Source organism: Botrytis sinoallii (assembly GCF_014898435.1).
Source record: "Botrytis sinoallii strain Bc 23 chromosome Unknown BSIN_016, whole genome shotgun sequence".
NCBI lineage: Eukaryota > Fungi > Ascomycota > Leotiomycetes > Helotiales > Sclerotiniaceae > Botrytis > Botrytis sinoallii.
The window spans coordinates 925,535-938,595 of NW_024066043.1; the positions used below are offsets into that span (position 1 = coordinate 925,535).

Sequence of the window (13,061 nt, forward strand, 5' to 3'; positions counted from 1 at the left end):
TATTTATATAATTACTCTGATATCGCATGGAACTTTTTTCTCTGATTTTATCAAAATTGAGAGTATGTGAAATACCCAAAATATACCTTCTGAAAAGACAACAGTCAAGTGACATCCAGAAATTAAATTATTCACAGTATTGATAGGGATCAATACATCTCACAATCGCGCAATAGTATATCCATCTCTTATTTTCTTTTTGTATCAGGAAATCCATAACAGTCAAGTTGCTGCCATCTCGTGAATCCATCAACATACAAGTGTATATATATCACAATTACCATATGCATATCATAAACCCCATCATCCAACCCTCCCAAACCTCTTCACCAACTCGCCCCTCCCCAAACCCAACAACCCCAACTTCCTCAACCCTCTCCCATCCTCAAAATAATCCCTCCCTACCGCCATCCCCGCCAACTCCACCACCGCTCTAACCTTCTCCGCCCTAACCCCCAGCCCCTCCGCCAATACCAACCACGGCACCAGCAAATCCGGCACATCCTCCGCAATGAACCTATTCTCCATCTCATTCGGCGCTTGCAATCCATTATGCGGCCCCGATTTTCTCGCTAGCTCAACTAAATCTAAGAAATGTTGATCATAACATTTATTCGAAACATCCAGGACAGAATCGAGTTTAAATCCCAACTCGCTCCCGATTTGAAGACGCACAGCATCGATTGCTTGAACAACATTTGATACCGAGCGAGTAAGTCCTTCTTTATAAAGGAAAAAAGATCCTGGACTTTCGATGCTGTATATTTTCAGTGCTCATCCCTACTATTCACAAGTACATTAAATTGGAACAGCAAAACTCACCGACCAGCATTCATCAACATCATAACCGGATGAAACACCCCATTAATATTCCCCAAGCAAACCTCCATCACATTCTCACACCAACACAACTCCATTGGAAAAATCCCTCTAACCTCCTCCCTCAGCCCCCCATCAATCCTCCCCAACGCTGCAATAGAAAATCGACTCTTCCTCCCCGACACAGACAACTTCCCCCCACTCATCCTACACGAATACGGCGATAAATTCGTCTCCAGCACACAATTCACCTTCATATCCCCTAGCATCTCCCGAAAAACAAGCGAAAACAAATTTCCCGGTATAGCTATAATAGTATGAGTCTCCAAATCAAAAATTCGCAATTCACGCATGATGGTTTCCTGTCCTGTAGACGGAACAGTCAGAATCAGGAATTTTGAAAAGGAAACCGCATCGTGGATATCGTAGGTGAGTTTTGGATTTGCAGAATCAATGGAAGTGGGAGAATAGAGTTCGAGATGTCCATTGCAGAGGATAGAAGAAGAGTGGGAGGTATGCGAGGGGTGTGAATAAACTAGGACATTTGTGCCGTGGCGCGAGAGATCGGCTGCGAGTGCGAGGCCGGCGGGTCCAGCGCCGAGAATGGAAACTCTTTGTTGCATGGTATGATGTGATGCTAAGCTTGCCTTTATAGTACACTGAAATATAGAGTTATGTAGGATATCTATTCCAAATATTCAACTCAACGATATAACACCTAGCACCAAGAAACCGCATTCACAAACCCCATTTATATCAACATTTCTTCCTATGCATCATCCATCTCCGCACTATCCCCCGGTACTAAAATTCCCTCTTCCATATGAGCACATTTGATCTAATTACCAACATCTGGGCGTGCTCACCTGCAGCTCAGCTTCTCCGTTAATAGCATCTATATTGCTGAAGACTTGGCTATCACTATTTTGCAAAAGTACCTACCATAGTATAGTATGATTAAACTCATCTGCGGAGTCCGAAGATTATATGCTCCAAATCCCTCTATTCCCTGTAGATCCATGCATGTTGGTTGGTATGCGGGGTGTTTTGTATGGTGCGAAAAAGGACCTGCTTGCGAGGAAGTATGCAGAGAGTTTTCAAGTTTGAGGGCTGTTCTTTTCTGCGAAGTGGAGGGTTACGAGTTTTATTCTGTTTAGATAGTAGAAATTACTTGATGGGGTGATCTTTATGGTCTGTGTTGGATCCGCGAGTATATTTCATTGTCTCTGATACTGAAATGAAGTATAGAAGACCTATACTCGTGTAATCGCTACCCTAGTAATTATCACATCATATTTAAGTTCTAGAATATAACCAATATAAATCTGAAAATCCTATAATATCATAATCATAGAAGCGACAAAATGTCCCCATAATCCATCATCAACACATCAGTTCCCACTCCCCCCCTTAATAGCAACCGTAACCAACAAACTCCATCTCCATCCTAATCCCCTCCTCTCCCCTGTACCCCTCACACTCCCTCACCATCTCCCTCCTCGCACTCTCCCTCAACCTCTCCGAATTCCCCCATAAGTCTTCCCCGACGAACTAACATTCAACACCTCACCATCTCCACCCCATCCCTCGCCTCCTTCACAATCCTATTCGTCCCTATTTCCCAGTTCTCAAACCCCGCTTCCCTAGCATCTCCTATCCCTCCCTCTTTCCCAAAAACCTCGGTCCACTCTCCTCCTCCACAAACCTCCCATACGGTTCTCTCCCCAAAACCTCCCTCTTAATCCTCTCATGCAGCGCCTCGAAATCCCCGGATCCCCCCGAAATCCCAAGTTTTCCTCCTTTTTTTATCACCCTGAAACATTCCCTCAACGCCCCTTCCTGATCCCCAACCCAATGAAACGTACTATTCATAAACACCACATCAAATCTCTCATCCCCAAATCGTGCAAGATCCTCCGCGATGCCTTCATAAAATTCAAGATTGGTATGATCTACATAACTCGAGAGTGCGAGCGCGATACGAGAAGAACTGGGATCGATACCGATTACTTTTCCGTCTGGGAGAAGCGAGGAAATGTACGCGGTGAGATTGCCGGGTCCGCAGCCGATGTCGAGGATTTGGATGTTGGGGGTATGGACGAGAGCGAGTTTTTCGAGGAGATACTGTCCGGCTTTGTATTGTGTATCGTTGACGAGAGTGTAGCCTTTTGCTAACTCGGAGGTGTCGCTCATGGTTGGCTATGTTGAGTTTTTTGTGTATCTTTACATTGGTTCTTTGGAATCTTTATGTATCATCTACGAGATTATATATTCGTTTTAAAGTCCTATACCTCTATTTCGTATATGGTACCCAACTAGCATATGAGCACTACAATAAAAAGCAAAAGCCAAAATTGAGCATGAGCTATTACGAGCTTTTTGAGCACGTTATAGCAAGATTACCGAATGTGGTGAAAAGCCAAGAAGGGGCTTCAAGGGTCTGCAGCACGACTTCGCTTCTGAAATAAGACGGGAAAAGAACGAGAAGAGCTTTGGAAAATGGGAGGACTCGATGATGAAAAATTAGTCTGCGCAATTTGGGTGATTCGGGCCGCTCTCATCATACATACTAGATGGCACTTGAAAATCGTCAAGTTCCACAAAAAATCTGATTATAAGCTGTCCATTTCAACATAACATAATCCAAGTCATCATCCCATCCCCAAACCCTCCTAACCTCAATATAAACGCATCGTTTCTCCCCAAACATGAAAGTACTCTGAAGAATTTACAAAAACGCTCCATAATGTAACCCCATATCCTTCTAAACAAAAGAAAACACAGCAACAATGCCCCTACCAAGCAAATTTCTCCTCCAACAAATGAACCCCAAACCCCCTCTCCACACACCCCACAACTTCCCTCCTCGTCCATCCGCATACCTTCGGGTCCACATACCAGCACAGCTATCTGCATTGCTTCTCTACAGCATCTTCCATCACAATTACTATCCATTTTCCCATCTAAATTTCCCATATATTCCACCTCGAAATCCTCCAAATCTCCCTGCATATCAATTGACCCCCACGCCGCCTAGAACCCATACACCAAAGCGAACTTCCACATCCTCCAAAACCCCATTAACATCACTCACCAGAAAATTCTCCTTCACAAACTTAATAAGCACCATCTTTCGTAGATCAAACGAGTATAAATCGTTTCGCCTTCCTCATAATCCCCCTCTTCGATCTTTCCATACTCTCGTTTCCTTCTCTACCATTCCTCAAATTCCTATTACTATATTCTTGAATAAAACCAACCATCCCGTCAAAGCAATCGAAATGTTATTTCTATCTGCGAACATAATAGAAATATTTGTATTAATTAAATCCAGTATATCCATTCGATTTCCCCTCAATCACAAAGTTCTAATTGGGGGATGCGAAAAAAGTATTATGCGAAAAAGAGAAAAACAAAACAAAACGGAAGAGAAATCACGTACATAGCGCTGTAGATGCCAATAAAAATACTGAGTACTCTGCTTCTACATAACCAACATTCCCAAGTAAAGGGATAAGTCATTGAGAGCCGAGTAGCACAGTATAGAATATATATTAATGAAGTTTGTCCCGGGGCCGAGCTATTAATTTATTTCCAAAATCTAGGAAAGATACTTCTATTCTATACCATAATCCCAGTTCCGAAGCAGATGCCTATAATTGTGAGATAGAGAAGTATTCTAGCTAAATTGGTAAGTATACAATCTCCAAAGAGGTATGAATTAATGCAAGTAAAGAGCAAAAAACACGCGAGTATCTAGATCTCGTGCGAATACATTCCCATCTCGCGAACTCTTTCTCAATTCTCAGGACCGTAAGTTGCATGAATGATACATCTTCTGATTCACCAAACTAGTGACATTTGTCCATATCGTATCCTCCAATAATTAGTTCATATCGGAACGAGAGTAGGTAGACTATCTTGAAAAGTTGGATTCGAAGCCCCCACAACTGCTTGTGTGCTAAAACATCCAGCTTGCTTCTTGGTGCTATATGCATCGGCAGCCCAGTTCTCTTTGATTCAGCATCCCACTATTTGTAACCATGGTATATTTTTCGCGTAGCGCTCATCACTAGTCATAACCTCCATAATCATATCTGTAGATATTGACATATCCAGATACATCATCATTTCCAAAAACACTACAACTTGAATAAAGCGAAAATAGAAAATCACAATGTACTTGACAACATCGATCTTAGCACATGATGAAACCCACCAACAATACCGTTGTCAGCAACGGGAACAAAAAGAACAATAAACATAACCGTGCAGCCATGATGCAACAGCTTGCTCGTCAATTGGACTATAGCTAAGCGAGTAAAACTTTTGCTTTTTGCAGATATCAATACTTACTGATGAAGGAAAACGCGAAAGCGAAAGCGAAGGTACAATTTGTGGTGGGTTCGAAGTGCTCTGTGAAGTATAAGTATAAACTTGAATAGTACAAGCTACTTCCGTAAGATAATTATACTAGAAAGAGAGAAATACAATAGAGAGTAAGTTACATTGAGCAAACACCTCAAGCCCAAACCAATCCAATGAGTTCATCAGAAGTAGATACACTAGTGCAAGAGCTCAAAATGATACTTACATCATCTCTCATTCCCTCCTGCATAACAAAATCCAATTAGAGCGATTAGTCCCGATGCATTTATCATCCCATCCTATCAGAACATATTTTACAATCGATTTTGCCTAGGTAGGTATCATCAACTGAAAACGGGACACAAGCGAAATTGAGCAAATCCAACTCTCCCACCTCCACAGTCTGAACACAAATCAACCATCATCCATTCAAAGTTCTAAGGTTCAAAGTTCGAACTAAGACATAAAAACAAAAAGAATTTTTTTTAGAAACGATGATCTACTCTCGTCTAGTCTCTATAATAAGCGAGTGATTGATGTCTTGAATAGGATACCTATGTACCTAGATGTATCGATAAACGATAGACAGGGCAATACTTAATACCACAAAAACACATACCTAGTAGTATTTCGAGCCCAAGCATTGTTTAATCAAGAGCGATCTGACGTTCCCGCACAGTACACTGCACGACTTTTAAAATCACTTCTGTCATCGAGATTTATATTTATATTGCATACTGACTATTCATAATATCATCTAGCAAACTAAAATATCTCATCCCATCTCATCTCTCTCATTTCCCAACCTCACCGAATAATCAGACGCTCATTTTCGGATATTCGCAGAACACAAACCACCCCATATGGATCAAAATGACGCAAGGCTCAAAATGTCATATACGGACTGAATAACTTAATACTCAGCCTCACCCTCTTCAGCCTCGAAGCTGTCAGCAGCAACCTCTTCGTAATCCTTCTCCAATGCTGCCAAATCTTCTCTTGCTTCACTGAACTCTCCTTCCTCCATACCCTCACCAACGTACCAATGCACGAAAGCACGCTTGCTGTACATAAGATCGAACTTGTGGTCCAATCTTGACCAGGCCTCGGCAATAGCGGTGGTGTTGGACAACATACTGACGGAACGATCGACTGAGGCGAGGGCACCATCGTTTGGTGCGGAAGATGGGACGGACATTGGTTTTTGGTAGTTGATGCCGAGCTTGAAACCAGTTGGACACCATTCGACGAGGTTGAAGGATGTTTTAGCCTTGAGGGAAGCGACAGCGGCGTTGCAGTCACGGGGAACGACATCACCACGGTAGAGAAGGGCAACAGCCATGTATTTTCCGTTGCGGGGATCGCAGACAACCATTTGGTTGTTTGGCTCGAAACATCTACATGAAGTTAGTATGAGATATCAATACCAAAGTGGGGAAACTTACTGGAGGGTCAATTCTTGAGTCTTGAAGCTCTCGTGGGAACTTCTAGCAGCAGAAATGACTGGAGCGTAACTGATCAATGGGTAATGAATTCTTGGGTAAGGAACCAAGTTAGTTTGGAACTCATTGAGATCGACGTTCAAAGCACCATCGAAACGGAGTGACGAGGTGATGGAGCTGACAACTTGAGCAATCAATCTGTTGAGATGCTCGAAACCTGGACGAGGAATGTCCAAGTTGCGACGGCAGATATCGTAGACAGCCTCGTTATCGACCAAGAAGGTACAGTCGGAGTTTTCGATAGTGCTGTGAGTGCTGAGAACAGCGTTATATGGCTCAACAACAGCGGTAGAAACTCTTGGAGCTGGGTAAACTGCGAATTCGAGCTTGGATTTCTTGCCGTAATCGGTGGAGAGACGCTCAAGCAAGAGAGATCCGAAACCAGAACCGGTTCCACCACCGAAAGAGTGGAAGATCAAGAAACCTTGGAGGGAAGAGCAGTTATCCTGGGGGTAGAAAAATTAGTAACGCCCGTCAAAAAATACATGAAACATTTCCTTACCAGAACGCGACGAATCTTGTCCAAAGTACCATCCAAGATCTCCTTTCCAATTGTGTAGTGACCACGAGCGTAGTTGTTGGCAGCATCCTCCTTTCCACTGATCAAAAGTTCGGGATGGAAGAGGGATCTGTAATCACCCAGTTCGGATTTTCGTCGATTGGAGATGGGTCGAGATCGACGAAGATGGATCGAGGTACGTATTTACCATTGCCAGTTTCAGTGAAGACTGTATCGAGTTCACCAGATTCGTGGACGGCCTTTGCCTCGGGATCAGGACGACCATCTTGTAAGAGACCATGCTCAAGAAGATATCTGGGAAAGCAGGGAATTAGCATACAATCGAGTATACTCGAGGTATCCAATCGACTTACAACTCCCAAGCACTGTTACCAAGCTGAGTACCAGCTTGACCGATATGAAGGTGAAGAATCTATAATCAATGACTTGTCAATTACCAATCATAATACTGCGACGCGAATACATTGAATCAAGAAAGAGAGAAGAGATACACGACTCCAGGGAAGTAGTCAAGTAATTGGTGAGGGAGGTAGTGTAGTGCGTTGTTCAAATAAGAATTGATTTGTTTATTACCTCTCCGCGAGTCATCTTGAATTATCCTTTTCTCGAAGTAAATGGGAATGGCAATGGCAGAGAATGAGGGAAGAGAATAAGTTGCAGTCGTCGACGTCGTTGAGCTATGGCAAAAGATGTTCCCTTTGCGCGGTCTCAGCAATGCTGGTATTGGTATTATTTGGGTGAAAGAGTGGATTTGCTGGCAAGTGTTCAAATTCGAATTTCGCAAAGTCCTCTTGGTTGATTTGAATGTGGGGCGTCTGTATAGGGAGATAACGCGGCGGTGTATATAAGTAGAGTTTCAGGGGGGAAAACGATCAAGAACCTTAGAATTTGGCCATTTTGACACACGCTAGAGCCGATTGGGTTGTTGACAGTTGGTTGATATCACGTGTTGTGTGTGAAGGTAATGTTATCGATATTGCATGTTATGCGTTCTCGATGGAACAATGCAACATGATACAATACAATTGTGATCATACAACACAATACAAATACAGTTCAGTACAACACAAATGCAAACAAATACATATACAATCACGAAGAATACAGAGATTCTACACAGCTTCAATTCAAAGGGAAGAGAATCATCAAAGACTCTACTCTCTATGTATCTCTATGTATACACATATATATACCAAAGACTTCCTATTCTCTCTCTATATATAATATATATACATCTAAGTACATATATGAAACACTACCTATCCTCTCTCCTTCCTCCTTCCTCCTTCCCTACCTCCCTCCCTACACCCATCACTCAAAGCCGTTGATTGGTATCTACTAGGTACTGTGCTGTGCCGCAAATTGCATTATCCAGTCCAGTCCAGTCCAATCCTAATCAGTCAATTTCAATATTAAGATCGTGCGGATGTACAGTAACCTCATATGGCTTTGATCACCCTACTCATCTTGTGAGTTGGGGTAAATCAATATCAACTTCCAAATGATCTTCACTCCTAAAGCTCAGATCTATATATCAATCAAAAGTCTTCCTGATTCATCTCAATTGAAAAGAATGATTAATGCGATTTCCGAAAACACGTCAACAAGTAGTCATCATCTATACTGTCGCAAATTCATCTTATTAATTTTGAAAAATACAAGCATACGAAAGAGTCCATGTCCGTAATTTAGTATACATCAAAGAAGGTAACCAGCAAAAAAGACTCTCAATTGAAGAATGAAAGCTTTGAAAAATGCAAAGCAGCTATTTCCTGCACAAGATGTGTTTTAACGCCAAAAGGAAAGTTTGAAAAGGCAAACGCACACTGTTACTTTCCATTACCATATTTTCTCCGTTGTCCCCAATCAGATTCTTCATGGCAATCATTTACCATGAGCACTAGATATCAATTTTCTTTCAATCACTTTAAACCACCCCAATTCCATTCCTCGAATTTAATAATTCAACTCTCCGGATCCAGCTCCAGCAACAGCGTCGAGATCTTCATAAGATTTTAAGCTTCTACCGGCTGTTGCTTCACGAGGTCCGGTAGTTGTACCACCCGGCGCTACTCCGTCACCCCATCGGTTATTGGCATTGGTTCCTGCGAAACGGTGTGCTCCTCCACGACCGCCACCAGTGAGAGGGCTTAATCTACCAGCATTGGGATCCCCACGGTTCTGATGATTCTGATTGGGTCGACGATCATAAGGGCCAGTTCGATTATTTGTTTGATATCGACCAGCACCTCTTCTGATGGGACCAGGACCACGGTTATCAGAGCCACTAACCCAACCCATAGGTGATTGAACAGCATGTCCGGCAAGGAATGGTGGGAAACCGGTAGAAGGTGTGAAACCTGTTATAGGATTGATTCCATTAATTCCAAAGTTTTGAAGATTGAAACCTCGTGGAGTACCCGCTGGCATATGGCCATTGGCTGGAGGGAAATGCCCGTTGCTGTTGGCATCTGATCTCGATGGAGCAATGTGTGCAGGATCGAGAACATAGGTGTTGACAAGATCAAACTACACATAGATTAGCTTAGGTTGTTGGGAAAGGGTAGAAATAATAACTTACATCAGACTTAATGCTTTCTAGCCACTCAGGATGTCTCTTTTCGACATGCTTCTTCCAAAAGTGCTCTTCCTTGAACAATTTGGTACATTCTGGAACTCTGCATCTGAATTTGTGGTCATCTTCTTGCTTCACGAATTTGACCAACTCTTCCTTCAGAGCATCTTCAGTTGGCTTTCCACCCAATTTTCGCACATCCACGTTATCTGGATCCAGAATTTGCATAATCTTATCCTCAAACGTTCTGACCCAATTGAAAGCGCGCTGAAGTTGTTGTTCTGCTTTGGAAATATTGTTTCGTGGATTGATTTTGCGTTCACCATCCGGAGAGGAGGGGTCCATATCCATCTTGTCCTCAACCTTAACCTTTCCAGGAAATACATCTCCCAATGCACTAGCGCGAGCAGCTGCTTTAGCCGATGTGGTAAGAGTATTACGTGGTCGTCTAAGATGTCCTCCAGGGCACTTTCGCGTAAGTTCATGAATTGAGTCACTCTCGAATACGCAGAAGAAACAAAAGTTGAAGACACGTCTTAGATACTCAACCATGAGATCAAGCTGCTTCTTCTTGACGAGAAGTTCATCGTCGTCAACATCCTCGAAATCGAAAGCGCCTTCCTCTTCTTCCTCTCCTTCTTCCATCTCCTCGAAATCTTCACCTTCATCCATTGCTTCGTCAAGACCAAGACCATTCTTAGATGTCTTGTTTTTCTTTGGAGTGGGGGCTGTAACTGGTGGTTGAAGACGGCCTTGATTCTTTAAATCGTCTACTTTCTCCTCAATCTTCAAGACAGCATTGAAGTCTGAACCGAAATCTTCTTCGAATTTGCTGACGAGGCGGGTGGCTAAATCAAGATCTTTTTCGATACGTTCGGGGGCCGAGAACAGATCCCAAAGTGCTTTCTTGCGTGGGAGGTTGGGTGGTACATGGACACCAACATGGCATGTGAAATCTCCCCTGACTTCATCCTTGACAGTCTTTCCATTGATAGCCTCGAGTGCCTTTTGGGCAGTAGTGAGTGGAACTGCTGGTTCAGCAGGGACATCACCCTCCTCATCATCTTTGATTTCAGGTCGATCGAGAACCGGAACCGAGTCAGGTGCAGGGTGAAGCATAACCCAGCCAATCCTATGGTAACGTTTGCTTGGGTTGGGATCGCTCAAACTGAGCCACTTGAAACCGCCTTCATCCTCGCCCAAATGCTCCTTGCAAAAAGATTCGAGATTTGAACGACTAACATGTGGCGCAATCGTCTTGATGAGCAACGTAGGCTGGAAAGCGTTTTCGTCTCGGATATCACCGCCTCTAGAGGGAACCAGGTCACCAACACCAAGAACTTCGTTGGCCGCGGTTGTTTCTCCCTCTTCTTTCTCGATAACTCCACCCGTTCCGTTACTTTCGCTCTTTGGAATGCCTTCTAACGAGTACTCATCAAAAGTTCCGGATTCGAGGTCTTGTTCCCATTGGCTGTAGTTGCCGCGGCGGAACTCGTTGACTTGTAGGCGTAAAGCGTCTCGCATCTCAGGTACATATCTTTCCATGAACCATTGTTCACCTTTGTGCTCCTGCACAAATGTACGTGCCATCCTGGCTTGGAGCTCTTCTTTGTACGCGTCATAAGCAACTTGGATGCGAGCCTTTTCAGTATCGCGGTCTTCTTCGCGAGGTCTGAAAATTTCACCGCGCTTGTGACACCTAACACGCTCCTTTTCTTCCTTGATCTTTTCGTTTGTACGCCACCATTCTCCATAGTATGAAAACCCAACCTGAAAAGGTAGGATGACTGGATCCGCAAGTGGATTGACAGTAATTGGAGGAGGGGGGCCTGAATCTTGACCAGGTACCCATCGATCAATATTGGCTGGGGCCGGTGACGCAACTCGTCTTCGGTCCTCGCGGTCCCTCGATGATCTGTAATCGTGTTCTCTCTCTCTGGCTCTACCAACAGGTTCATAACGATCTACAGGCGATCTGGAACGGTCGCGGTCGCGTGTGTTTCGACGTTGCCTATCACCTCCGACTAAAAGAACAACTATGTAAGCATGAGAGCAAATACAATACGGATATCAACTTATGAAGGTATCGTTCTGGAACAGATACATCGTAATAACGAAGCATTGAAAGGTGAAATCATAGAGATAAGAAGAAAAAATGCGACATACCAGGAGATCTACCACGGTGAAATGATTCACGGTCGCGGTCGGGTCTGGTACCTCTAAAGCCATCGTCGCGTTCAATCTTAACACTTCTGAAGCCATCATCACGTCCAGCCCAATTTGTTCTTTCAGTTGGTGAGCGAGCGAGTGGTGGCTCTCTGCTGTAACTTCCGTAGCCGTCCATGATGTAATTGCTACCGTCCAAAATGACTCCGCCTTTGCCTTTCTTTCGATATTCAGGTAATGGACCAGTCGGACGTTCTGGTAAGACAGTTTCGTTATTAGAGACCCTTTTGACGAAATCGATGTAGGTAATCGGTTCTTGTCGATTGCGATTGTCAAGTGACACCTGGTGATTGTCGGGAGGAGGTGTTGACAACGAAGCTACTGCTGTTTGATAACATGATTGCCCGTTAGAGGATTGTTCAAAAATGTTATAGAATCAACAAGTGTATGTTTGAATTGGGGAAGTAAAAATGCGATAGCAACAGGGAGACAAGAGGCAGAATAGGCAGAGTAGAGAAAAGAGGATTAAAAAAGTTCAGTGCCTATAGATGGCAAGGTAAAAAAAAAACGACGACAACTTGTTGTTGTTGATGGATATGCGATCTCTGAATTGAATTTGATGTGATGTGATATGATTTGATATTATCAACTTGATTTGATTTCAAGATGGACTTTGAATTAATCGATCAAGAAGAAGGAAGAAAAGCAATTGCTATAGATTTATCGCAATGATAATAATGGGGGCAGAAAAAGGATGATAGGTGCGACGGTGGTGTTGTGTTTTTTCATTTTCTTTTTGAGGGAGACCAAAGTGTGTAAGAAGAATAGAAGAATAGGACTGACGAACAAGATTCAGATATGATCAACGGTTGTTTTGAAGAAAGCTCCTCTACCAAATCAATATTGGATAGATGATGATGTTGTTGATTAATAAAGGGCAACGTCGGAGGAGGATTGGATTCGGGCGGCTGGTCAAAGGGAGCTCTCGCGCTTCTTCTTGACATGCTTACCTAGTAGGTATCTGTAGTACTAGCCGGACGAGGAGTGGTGTTGATCAGAAACTTTACCCAAAGAGTGATTAGGGTGGGTTAGCACAGTCCAACTCGGAAAT

The 13,061-nt window shown here is 43.3% G+C and overlaps 4 protein-coding genes across 4 annotated transcripts; all 4 read right to left on the minus strand.

The window, feature by feature from the left end:
- Positions 1-303: 303 nt before the first annotated feature.
- On the minus strand, positions 304-1,442 carry EAF02_008626 (uncharacterized protein; the record flags this gene model as incomplete). Its single annotated transcript, XM_038904674.1, has 2 exons — positions 304-757; positions 823-1,442. The coding sequence occupies 2 exons, from the start codon at positions 1,440-1,442 to the stop codon at positions 304-306; spliced, it is 1,074 nt and encodes a 357-aa protein (XP_038755731.1).
- A 1,030-nt stretch (positions 1,443-2,472) lies between these two features.
- Positions 2,473-3,012, minus strand: EAF02_008627 (uncharacterized protein; the record flags this gene model as incomplete). Its single annotated transcript, XM_038904675.1, has 1 exon — positions 2,473-3,012. One exon carries the CDS (start codon positions 3,010-3,012, stop codon positions 2,473-2,475), a length of 540 nt encoding a protein of 179 aa, XP_038755732.1.
- Positions 3,013-6,100: 3,088 nt separating this feature from the next.
- EAF02_008628 (uncharacterized protein) lies at positions 6,101-7,797 on the minus strand (the record flags this gene model as incomplete). Its single annotated transcript, XM_038904676.1, has 6 exons — positions 6,101-6,584; positions 6,633-7,135; positions 7,192-7,281; positions 7,329-7,503; positions 7,563-7,621; positions 7,783-7,797. 6 exons carry the CDS (start codon positions 7,795-7,797, stop codon positions 6,101-6,103), a joined length of 1,326 nt encoding a protein of 441 aa, XP_038755733.1.
- Positions 7,798-8,677: 880 nt separating this feature from the next.
- Positions 8,678-12,954, minus strand: EAF02_008629 (uncharacterized protein; the record flags this gene model as incomplete). Its single annotated transcript, XM_038904677.1, has 4 exons — positions 8,678-9,738; positions 9,791-11,808; positions 11,951-12,334; positions 12,798-12,954. The coding sequence occupies 4 exons, from the start codon at positions 12,952-12,954 to the stop codon at positions 9,166-9,168; spliced, it is 3,132 nt and encodes a 1,043-aa protein (XP_038755734.1). The 3' UTR covers positions 8,678-9,165.
- Positions 12,955-13,061: the final 107 nt, after the last annotated feature.